A 12,708-nucleotide genomic window follows, 5' to 3' on the forward strand; every position below is an offset into this window, starting at 1 on the left:
TAGCCACACTAAGTCAGATTGAGGGGAATCATTGCCAAATTCGATAAAGCAAACACAGGATTTCCCGCGCTCTCCAGAAGAGGGCAGCATGGCTCCACAGCTTTGAAGTTCTTCATCCTGAAGCACTGAGAAGGATGGTTTTTTTTTTCCTCCTCTCCGTTCATTCTAGCCGTGTCTTTGTGCGAGAGAGAGTGCCTCTGATAAACATCCCCCTCCATTCTAATCATCATGTCATTCCCTGGCTTTTAGTGCTCTGTCCGGCCTTCGCTCCATCCCCTGATGTGTTTCACATGAAAGACCTCTTTTGTGATGCAGAATTAAAGTAGCACGAAGATAATACTGCCAATAACATTCAGATACTGCCTATCCAGTCTATCTGATGTGATTGCGTGGCCTCAATAGAAGCACTGTTGTTTGATTTTGCTCTGTTGCTCTGAGTTGGAGTGTACCCTTTTTTTTTATTGCTTTAGCCTTGCTGCTTTCGTTTCAAGGACTAATTATTGGTGCTATTATTTCCTGTTGCTGTACCTTGTGACTCTGACAAAGAAACATTGATGGAAAAGAAATTTATTCAACTGCCGAAGGACAGGATCTGATTTGAAAGGGTAAAAGTGGGAACAGGGATTACTTTTGGTGGATCTCAGTAAACTTTGTGCTCTTCATAATTAATTTGAAAGCATACGGCTATCTGCAAAGCATTTGCATGCTGGTTTCTTGAAGTCCCTTCAAGTTTTTCCTCAGAATTTTGTCTACACATTAATGGTCTCATCACTGTCTGTGCATGCAGGAGGACATGAACCTGAATGAGGACCGCAAAGCCCCCCTGCGCGGGAAGGACTTGAGCACCAAACGCGAGATGGTGGTCCAGTACATCTCAGCCACAGCCAAATCTGTAAGTGAGAGTTTAAAACCTGAGTGCTCTTTCTTTTCAGGACTGAAGAGTATGTACTGTATAATTAAAGTGGATGAGCTGAAGTATGATGACACTCCACACGACTCTCCAGAATGAGTTTAACCTGATCCCTTTTTGCTTTTTACGGCTTGCTTTGTCATCCGTCCCTGCACACTCTCACATCATTTTCTCTCTCCACTCCTCATGCTTGAGCCCCACATCTTTGATTGCAATTTTGATTCATGTTTTCCACTTTATTTGCCTTTAATCAACAGCTGTAGGCACTAGGAATTAAAGTGTTGTCTCTTACTCTTTCATTGCTGGGTGGATGGTCATGTGCTTGCATGCAAATTGTTGGTTGTCAAGTTGTGGACGTGCATGGGAGTTTAACCCTTTTCTTTGTTTGCGTAGGAGTGGCAGTGCCTTGTTCTATTGTTTGGGTTAAGAGTTTAGAGCAGGGGTGTCAAACTCAATCACAGCAGGGGCTGGATTCTGAGTTTAGGCCTTACCTGAGAGCCTTACAAGGTCAACATTAAACCATAAACCTCATTTTCACCACAAATGAATTATGGGAAAAACACTAAGCACTGGTGATACATGATGTTGTGATTAAAAACAGTCAAATGATCAGTTTAAAGGCTCAAAATCTGAGATTAAAAGGCAAAATTATGCTTCTAAAAGGCAAATATATGTGATCTAAAGTTAAAAAATAGGTCAAAATATGAAATCTTAAGTTTTAAATGTCAAAATATGAGAAAAAATCTAAAACCATGAGTTAAAGGTATAAATACGAGATAAAATATTAAATTATGATTTTAAAAGTTCAAAATAATGGATTAAAATTCAAGGTTAGGAGTTTAAAATGTCAAAATATAAATTGATATTTACAATTTGACTATTAAAGGTCAAAATATAAAATACACTGTCAAATCATAAGTTTAAAAGGTTTACATTTGTTATAAAAGTCAAAATTATGAATTTAAAGGACAAAAGTTGAGATACATTTTTAAACTAAGAGTGTAAAAAGTTTAAAAATAAGGGATTAAAAGTCAAAGGTTGGAGTTCAAAGGTCAAAATATAAATTAGAATTTAAAAATAATAATCTGAAAGGTCAAAATATGAAATAAAAAGTCAAAATTATGAAATAAGACGTAAACATTATGAAATACTGAGTTTTTAAGGTCTAAATGTGAGCTGAAATTCAAAACCATGAATTAAGATGGTCGAAATATGTGATCAAATTTTAAATTATGAGTCTAAAAGGTCAAAATTGGTGAGTTTTAAAGGTCAAAATATGGGATAAAATTCATGAGTTTCAAAGGCAAAAAAATTAGATAAAATTTGAAATCATGGATTTAGAGGTCCAAATATGAATTACTATTTGAAATTATGAATCTAAAAGGTCAAAACATGAAACTATAAGTCAGAATTATGGGTTGAAGTTGTAATTTTGAGATGCAAAATTGAATATATGAAATAAAGACACAAATGAATTTCTTTCCTACATTGCTGACTAATATCTAAATATTTTTACCGTTTATGTTTTCTGATTTTTCCGACTTAATGAGGATATTTTAAATGATCAAGGATACATTTTTATTGGAGGAAATCTGCAGAGCTCATACTGGTGGGCCAGTTATAATAAAAGTATGATACAGTCTTGAGGGCTGGTTATAACTGTACCACATGCTGGATTTGGCCCCCGGCCTTGAGTTTGACACCCCTGGTTTACAGAAAAAGGTCCTGTAAAGTAAATCAAAATATGCTCAGTATGTGCCTATGATGAGTCTGTGAACTCTATTTGCCATAACATGGCCTATGCTGCTTCAAATTCTCCCTCTGAGCTGTCTAATACCAATAATAGGCCCAGGATTTTGTCCCCCATTTGTGCATAGTTAACTTCGATCTGATCCTCTCTATAACCCAGAAATGGCATTAAAAAGTGAAAGTATTCTGACAATACTATAAATGTCTTATGAATTCTCATCCTCTTCTGAAGTTACGACCGTCCTCGTGAGACAAATTTCACATCGGCGTCTCAGAAGGAAAAAAAATAGTGATTTCTGCCCCCATCGCCTCCTGAAACCTGGTAGCTCTCTCTTGACATCATCATTTATTACCTTCCTCATTGTTATGGTAATTAACTGGCATTATTGATAATGATGATTATCCGAGATGATTGAATTCCTCACAGGGCCCATTATGCTTTGTGAGCGCTGATATTTTATTCAAATGAATAACGTAATCTGCGTAGTCAAAGGACAGAGGACTAAATGTGATGTCTGTCAGCTCCCTGCTATCGTATTTAATAGGACTGAAGGAGGGGGAGGGCTGGATGACAGTGTGCAGACACAGATTCATGCAAGTGCTTGTACTGTTACACTACAGTGCTCTTACTTTCACTCACTCTGTCACATAGCGACAATAAATGAGGGTCCTAGACATCCTAGATTTAAGTGTATAGGGTTGCACCTGTGTTAGTGCTGCAGGACTTGATAATATTTTAATTATGATATAATACATAAATGATATCATGAGTCTTCTAACTTGATTATCAAGGAAAATACACAGATTAATCAGAGTTATAAGGTTTGTATTTCTCAACTAAAACCAACAACTATAATGTAGTATGAGAAAAAGCTAATCCTGAAGTTTTGATAGTTCTGCCTTCAAAATAACTGAATATTTTCCGAAAAAGAAAAGTTTTTCCTTTTATGATAACAGTGGTTCCCAAACTGGAGTCCAGGCAAATATGTATACTTTTAAAATTATGATTATTTATTTTTTATGTAACCTTTATTTAACCAGGTAAAACCCATTGAGATCGAGATCTCTTTTACAAGCGTGACCTGGCCAAGAGGTCAGCAGCACGTCATAATAAATAACACATTTCAGCAACAGATTACAACAATAAGATAAAAACAGACAATAATTTGGATACTGCATAGGTAAATTACAGATAAAGTGCTGAAAAAATGACTCACAGTAACAAGTTCATAAACACAGGCGCTGTTCCATGGACTCATGATGTCTGTCATTTAAGATGGAACGAAAGGCTCTGATGTAAAATGCCGTATTAGGGCCAGTGTAAAAGATAAACAAGCAAAACTTTGGTGAAAAAAATAAAAAATTTTGAAATGATACCATTGAATATTTGCAAGAAAACAAACCCAAAACATCAGAGTTAAAAAAATTGAGGTTTACAATATAAATATAAATGAAAAAAAAAAGAGTTTACAAAAAATAAATTTTGACATGAGAAACTCAAAATTTAAAGTTTTAAAAATTGTAAATTTACAACATTGTTAAGTCAAACATTTACAAGAAAGCAAACTGAGAGCAGGGATTTGTTTCTGGGCTTTATTATCTTAAAAAATCTTAGTTTTGGTCCACATACAGTTACAACTTTTACAGTCAAGCGCTACTATTTTTATTTATTTATTTTTTAATGTAAATCATCTGTTCAAAGTTGAGAATTTCGAGTGACTATTTTTTTTCTTTAGGGGCCTAATTCACTGTCTTAATAATGGATAGTTTATTTATATGTATTTTATATATAAGAAAAACAAGTTTATAGGCTAGTTATGCTGGGATTTTGTCAATGACAACACAGATTTTTATTCTTTCCAGCTGATATTTCTAGCTTGTCTTAGACACGAGTGGAGAGCAGTGTTAATTTTGGAGGCTATTTTTAATTTTAGTCTTAGTTTTAGTCTTTAAATGAAATGCCTTTTAGTTTTAGTCACATTTTAGTAATTTCTTTCCTTTTTAGTTTTAGAAAACTCAAAAACATTTTAGTCTAGTTTTAGTCCATAAAAAGTCCTCACATTTTAGTCTTTACTTTTAGTCCAAGCATTTATTTTCCTGCCTAAATCTGGTACCAAATCACTGTAGTGTGTTCTCCGCACCCTGCAGACCTGGAGGTCTCTGCTTTCTACAGCTGAGAGGCAGAATAGATACAGCTACATTGTATTTTGACAAATTTACCCACAGTTGAGAAATATTATGAATTTTGAATATCAGATGAAAACTACATTACATTTTAGTTGAGTTTTAGTCATCTTGATGTAAACTAAATTCAATTTTTGTCAGTTTTAGTCATCACAGACCTATTTTTGTTAGTCTTAGTCTAGTTTTTGTCATGGAAAAAAGGCTGTCGACAAACATTCATAGTCATAGTTTTAGTCAAGGAAATTAACACTGGTGGGGAGCGGGGCAAAAAGGTTGGAAAACCACTGTTCTACAAAAGAGCATCGATGGCTCTCGTCTATTGTGAACTTAGATGTTTTTTTGCAGGCATTTTTGTAAACCTTTCAGGCACTACTAATAATTGCAGCCTTCTGTGCAGTTATGTAATCGCACAGTCTGACATTGCTATTGTGATTACATTAATTTTGCAGCACTAACTTGTGTATTATTCTGATGATAATCTGACAAAAATCTGCTTCAAAATCTCTTTTCCAGGACAAACACTCCAAAAATAACCTCCTGCTCTAAAAGTTCCCTTTCATTAAAACAAAAATAATTTTTACAAGACACACATGATTAAACTTGCTTTAACAGCGTCTTTATCTTTCATTTCATTTCATTGCTGAACATGAAAACTTTGATTTTGACATTATAAACTGATGAATAACCTCAAGAGTATTCAATCTGAAAATAGTTGTAATTAGTTTTTCATTTAAACTTTAATTCTCTCAAACTTAATAAAGTGTATTTAGAAAAAAAAAAGACTTCTGTCTTGGAATAAATTCATACACTATGGTCCTACTCAGCTCCTGATAGATAGAAAAAGGGAATTTATATTAATAAGGATGCACCATAATGGATTTTTGTTGAAATCAGAAATGCAGACATTTACAAATTGATTTTAGCGGATATCCATATCTATACTGATATAAGAAATGTAGTTTAGTTGTAAATTTTCAGTCTTCAATACGAGTTTAAAGTTCAATAATAAACAAATACAAACATCAGTCCTTCAAACACACTTTAACAGATTAAGGAATGAGGTTGAACAAAGGATTTCAACTTAGACATAGGTCTGCAGATCGTGCCTAAAACTCCACAGAGGTATCCGAACATACGGCCATTATATACATTTATTTTGCAAGCTTTAATCTGCCGATATCAATATCATTCCTATTATATTGCGCATTCCCGGTATTTATTGCAATAAAGCTGGAGCTTCTTGAAATGTTGTTTAATCATGATAGTGAGCCTTTGTCCTGTAGCATAGCTCTTTTTGTGTTTCTATGTGACGTGAATCTTCTTACATTCAGTAAACAACCCTCAATACACCCCTGAAAAATTACAGAGTCCAATATATAGACATATAAGACAACTAAAGTGCCACTTAGTTTCAAATTTATGCACAAAAGTCAGTATTTTTGTCACGTCTGTGAATGCTTTGCCCTTTAGATAACACATGAGCCTGAAAGTATGAAAGAATTTCACCATTAAAATGTTATTTTTTTCCCAGGGTTCCATATTTTCTGGAGCTTTTGCATCTTGTGGTTTCTGATGGGCATGCCGTGTGGACTAAATAAGAATGTGTTGCATTGTAAATGTAAATGGTGATGAATGTAGGGGCGGTGCGTTTCAGACATGTCTGGGTGTCTTTATTCTTTGGTGCCTTCAGTGTTAATGTGACTCTTGTTTTCTAGGGTTATGTTTGCTGGGATTGCAGTTTTTGGGCTTTGGAAAGCTTCGCACACATACATCTCAATTTCATCTGTTTGCTATTTCTCCAGGTGGCCTTAAAAGGGTTAAAGTGAACATTAGTCACAGTAGGAATCTATGATATCAGCCTTAAAAGAGCAGCTTGTTTTAAACCTAAATGTACACACACATAATTACATATTTGTTTATTTAAATCTGTCTTTTCTTGCCTGCAGCCAATGCAACACTGGTGGATTTTGATGCTTTGAGCTGGCCGTTTAAATCACTAAACAATGCTGGAAAAAAGAAATGTGGCCCTCTGCTTGCTGGTGTCTGCAGATCTGCTCAACTTAGCAACAAAGCAACTTTATTTCCCTCATATAAATTGTAAAATTCAAATCACCTTGACATTCAAAAGTTAAAGTTTCCATATAATGCACAGGTTTCTGGTATTTATCATTTAAAGACCATTTCAATAAAGCTACCTTGCTTTAAAAGATCCCTGAAAGCAGAAAAGGCTGATTATGACTTTGTTTACTCTCATAAAACATGCCTGTCAAGGAAAAGTCAGACTCTCTATTCAATGGAGGATTGTGCATTGGCACTGTTGATTTGAATATGAACTGTTTTACAGCAATCCAGCTTTTTGCTTTTGCAGGAGTGTTTGTCGACGTCCTTGACCATCAGCTTTGCATGAACACGTGCCTTTCTCGCTCACCGCATTTCTTTTCCTCCTTTTTTTATTTTCAATGTGTGCCAACATCATTAAAACTTCCAAACTTCTTTTTAAGTTAACATAATTACCTTTTTTTTAACATCAACAATCAACTCTGCCTACTGACAAAGTTTCTCGTTTCATTTTGAACGTGCTGTGTCTCATATTTAGGGAGGATGTGATGGCAGGGTCTTGTAAGGGGAATGTCCAGTGTATATTTTTGTTGTTCCATTCAAAGTTACCACAAGTGAGACCTTAAATCTTTAAATGGGCAAAAAGGATGCAAATGGTTTATATTTTTCAATGTGAAAAAGACTTTGTGCTTCTGCAATGCTGTGAAAAAGTTTTGCCCCCTTCCTGATTTCTTTCTCTTTCTTTTTTGCATATTTGTCACACTTAAATGTTTCAGATCTTATAACCAGTTTTTATATTAGACAAAGATCATCTGAGTAAATACGAAATGCATTTTTTAAATGATGATGTTAAGGGGAAAATGCCATCCAAAGTGGAGTTCAATTTCACCATCCACACTCAGGCCCAATTACTGCCTGACCTGCTGAATCCAGAAATCCATTAAATCAGTGGTTCTCAACTGGTGGGTCAGGACCCAAAAGTGGGTCGCGGAGCAGTTTTCAGTGGGTCGTGACAAGGTGTCTGGGAAAAAAAAAATGGCAAAAGTCCTGAAGACTTATTGGACATGCACCAATACCTTTTATTTTGCCCTGTTTTACTGTGAAATTGGGTAAATTTAAATGTTTTATCAGAATTTCAACTAATTTATCTCCTCTTCTTGCAATAAATGGCTACTTTTCCCATGATAATAAAGTAATTTCACAAGTTCTCTGGAAAATTGGCAAAATTGACACATGATGATGGGGAAAGAGGGAATAAAATTGGTCTTTTTTGTCCCTTTTCTTTTTTATATAAGGTGTTTGTGTTCAATCATGCTCCAAACTGCAACATACTCAATTAACTTAATACGAGTTGTTGAAAATTTTGGGAAACTACGGTTGCAATCTGTCGTAAGACAGACTGGTGGGCCCTGAGGCTGGACCAGCTGAGAACCACTGCCTTGAATAGAACCTGTCTGACAAAGTGAAGTAGGCTAAAAGATCTCGAAAAGCAACACATCATGGCACCATCTAAAGAAATTCAAGAATAGATAAGAGATAGAGTCATTGACATCTATCAGGTTACAAAGACATTTCTATGGCTTTGGGACCATCAAACCATGATGAGAGCCATTACCCACAAATGGAGAAAACCTGGAACAGTGGCAAACCTTCCCAGGAGTGGCTGGCCTACCAAAATGACTCCAAGAGCACATGGATGACTCATCCAGGAGGTCAGAAAAGAACCCAGAACAACATCTAAAGACCTGCAGGCCTCACCTGACTCAGTTAAGGTCAGAGTTCATGATCCAACAACAAGAAAGAGACTTGGAAAGTTCCAAGGCCAAACCGACTGCTGGCCAAAAAGAACAGAAAAGCTTGTCTCATGTTTGACTTTACACACCTTGATCCAGGATGGCCAACTTTGGTTACTGAGAGGGTCACATGGTTTTTATCCTCACTACCAGAGGGCCAGCTTTTTACAAATTGTGAAATATTCTCAATTAAACAGTTACCATGACTTTTGATTAGAAAAAGGAACAAATACAAAGCTTTCATAATGCAAATAGCATAACTGGTGTAAAGTGTTTTTATAGTGCAATGGACATAGAAGTTTATGGTTGTTTTCTTGCATATCTAGATTATTATACCAATGCATTTAAAGGGATATTTTAGTATCTTTTAAGTTATGAGAATAATTTCTGGTGATTTCTGTTAGATTTACTCCTTTAAAAAAAGACTCCCTGGTTGTACCAACTAGGAAGCTAGGCTATACAGAGTAACAGATGGGTACAGTTTCTCGCCAAAATGTAGCAAGTTTTTGGTAAAAATGGCCCACAAAACAATGTTGGCTCAAATGTACGCACTATTGAAAACTTTTGTAGCATTTTTACCCAGAAAGCCTCTGTGTTTTTGTCAACAATTAGGAATGCAGGCTTTGGTTACCGGTTATGTGCTCTTGCATTGCTAAATAGTGACAAAAACTCAGAGGCTTTCTGGGTATGCAATGATTTTTTTTTTTTGTTTCGCACATTTGAGCCAACACTGTCTTGTGGCCCATTTTTCCCAGAAACTCAGTAAATTCTAGGGAGAAACTGTACGCATCTGTTACGCTGTATAGCCTAGCTTCCTGGCCATTAAAATCAACAAGTCCTTCAAGGTTCAAGGTTCACTTTATCATCCCTGTGAAGGGCAGTTTGTTTCACAGCCAGCAGTCAAGACATACATGCAGATCAATCATAACAGCAGCATAAACGACATAATAAATAGAAGCACAAGAGACATTGTGCAATCCAACAATTACACACATAACAAGAAATAACACTGGCTTGCACCTAACCATTTAGAAAGCCAATGGCAGCAGGGACAAAAGAGTTTTTTCGCCTGTTTGTCCTGCATGCTGGCAGGCTAAATCTGCGACCGGATGGTAGCAGCTTAAACTCAGAAAATAAAGGATGGCTGTGATCAGCCAGGATAGACTGGGCCTTTTTGAGGATCCTAACTCATTTTTACAACCTCTAGATGTTAACTATGACTGCCAGTTGCCCTCCACTGATCCTGGTGATCCTCAGGACTTTTGGGAAAATATTCTATGGACTGACCAGACGAAGGCTTTCCATCTGGACTAAAACTAACACAGCCCTTCATCAGAAGAACATCATACCAACAGCCAAACATGGTGGTGATATTTCGAGGGTGTGGGGCTGCTTCGCTGCTTCAGGACATGGACCGCTTGCCATAACTGATGGAACCATGAATTCTGCTCTCTACCAGGAAATCCTGAAGGAGAATGTCCGGCCTAGTGGAAGTCTGGATTTAAATCTGCTTGAGTTGCTTTGGCAGTTCATGCTGGAAAACTCTCCAATGTGGCTGAATTAAAACATTTCTGCAAAGAAGAGTGTGCCGAAATTCCTCCACAGTGATGTGAGAGACTCATTGCAAGATATTGCAAATGCTTGCTTGCAGTTGTTGCGGCCAAGGGTGGAACAACCAGTTGTTAGGTTTAGGAGGTAATAACTTTTTCCACAAAAGGCCAGGTAGGTTTGGATGTTTTTTCCCTTAGTAGATAAAATCATCCTTTGAAAATTGAGTTTTGTATTTACTCAGGTTCTCTTTGTCTAATATTAAAACTAGTTTGATGATCTGAAACATTTAAGTTTGACAAATATGCAAAAAGTAAGACATCAGGAAAATTCAGTGTGGGTCTAATCTTAAAGTTTTTCTCTTCCATAAGCGAGAATAAGGCATTGCTTTGTTATGAAAGCACCAACCTGCCGTTGATACTGAACTTGTCCCCCTCAAGCTCCTCCCAGTTTTCTCTGCACACTCAAGATGATGTCTGCTATTTCAGCCAAGCTGCTCTAAAACAAGATTTAAAATTATGAATCACTGTTGCGAGCAGCAACATCTGTGGAAATGAATACCTAAGCTGTGAGTCATTTTAAGGTGTCTAGCCTGCAGTACTCAGATAAAATATTCCTCTAGTGTTAGACTATGACATGCTGCATTCACTGGAGTGCAAAGAGAAATGCGAATCCACCGTAAGATTAGAAAGTAGTATGTGCGTGTGTGATCAGGTGGTGGCGCACGTAGAACAGACTTTATGGCTGTCATAAACTCTTGGTAGAGGGATGGAGGGAGGAAATCAAGCATCAAATGGCCACAGACTTGGAGAGTTTGAGAGTGACAATAAAAGAAATGGAAAGGGAGATTAGAAGGAGGAGGGGCAGGGTGGTGCAGGAGTTAGAGAAAGAGCAAAGTAAAAGAGTCCTGCAACTTCCCCCAATCAAAATGCATTTCCCTGGAAAACATGTTGTGGAGAAACAAGAGCTCAGCCACAGTATAGAATTCATTTACTAGGCTGACAGACGCCCTCCTACTGTGAAACAAGCCCCACAGTTGCAGTAATAAAAAACACTTCTGCTGCCTGCCACTATTGACAGATAACAAGGTTAAACTCCAAGAATGGTGCTGACTGCATGCTCAAGGTAGCTGAGCCGCACAGATTTGACACCTGAAGCCCCAGCGATAATGGCAGCTGATTGATATCTGCCCGGGCAAGGGAGGCCCTTTGAAGCCTGTTGGTCCACTACAGCCACTGTTCTTTTTCTGTCACAGTCAGTCATTAAAGAAAAATATCAGGTCTAGGGATGGAGATGGGCAGTTTTTATTGATAATGATACCCTTATTGATACTCCTGCTCAGCAGATGCTTTTCCATTGCTTGTTCAAAAGTCAAAAGAGCAACACATCTTTAACAGAGTTTATGTTGCGATCTCAGCTGTTGCCGTGCATTGATATCAGAGTCCATTAAGACACATTTTTTTAAAAAAATGCACAAAAAAATCCGGGCTGCCAAGCAGACATGATCTTCAGTATGTGCCCTTAATTTAAATTGTAAGAATAATTGATCAGTCACTGTGTGCTGTAATTGTGTATAGGATGTTTGTGATGTCACACAAGTTACGCTAATGCCTCAACGTGTAATGCAGAGGAATTTTCTGGCCTACTAATGATTGTGCTGTTTGTGTCTTTTTGCACATTAACCTTCTCCGCTGATCGCTGCATGCAGATAACTGGGAGCAAAGTTGCGGTAAGTATACCCATTACTTATTTGGCTTCTCTGTTTGTTCCTCCTGTGTATCTGTCTTCATTCCTCCCCTGAACACACACATCCAAAAACACACACACAAACAGAAATGTTTCTCTTTACTTGGAGGGGTGATGAGGAGCACGCTCCAAACTCTGGTCCCTTTTATGTGTTTGATTTTACACTCTCAGCCCTTATATCGCTAATGGCTGTAATTTAGAAAAGGCTATAAATTGCTAACACAATATCTTCATGTAAATGCTAGCGCTTTTAAATGAGTAATATTTAAATTATGCAGCCAGGGAGGCTTTTTTGTTAGTTTTAGCTGTTGCTCTTTTAAGAGAGATTTCAGTACAACACCTATTAGCATTTGAATGTTGTAATAGCTGCTATAATGATAGCTTTTACACAAATACTCATCATCTGCAATGTAATCTGTTCTGCAGAACATCATGCATCTAAATGGTTTAACTGTGTTTATTCTGTCTCTTGAAAACAACACATACTGAGAATATCACTTAATAAGGCTCACACATATTTCTGTGCACATTTAAACACATGCTGCAGATAAACAGGGAAGCTAGAGAACCGTGGAGAAGACATCTAGTCATATTTTCAGGATTGAACGGACATATTGGACCATAATTAAGAGGAAGTGTTTGAGGATGCATGTAAAGAAAATATCATGTTTTAAGGATTCTTGTCTGTGGTGTTGTTTCACTTTCAGTTTGCCAAAGGCC

At 36.9% G+C, this 12,708-nt stretch overlaps 1 protein-coding gene across 7 annotated transcripts in view; it reads left to right on the forward strand.

The window, feature by feature from the left end:
* diaph2 (diaphanous-related formin 2) overlaps positions 1–12,708 on the forward strand; it is a 728,830-nt gene that overhangs the window by 43,307 nt on the left and 672,815 nt on the right. For 6 of the 7 annotated variants that reach the window (XM_041797008.1, XM_041797014.1, XM_041797012.1 and 3 more), the window contains 2 exons: positions 788–892; positions 11,951–11,971. In XM_041797008.1, the coding sequence (XP_041652942.1) occupies positions 788–892; positions 11,951–11,971 (126 nt within the window). The remainder of the gene's footprint in view (positions 1–787; positions 893–11,950; positions 11,972–12,708) is intronic. The other variant, XM_041797011.1, reaches the window with a different exon arrangement.

This window comes from Cheilinus undulatus, linkage group 10 (assembly GCF_018320785.1).
Source record: "Cheilinus undulatus linkage group 10, ASM1832078v1, whole genome shotgun sequence".
Lineage (NCBI taxonomy): Eukaryota > Metazoa > Chordata > Actinopteri > Labriformes > Labridae > Cheilinus > Cheilinus undulatus.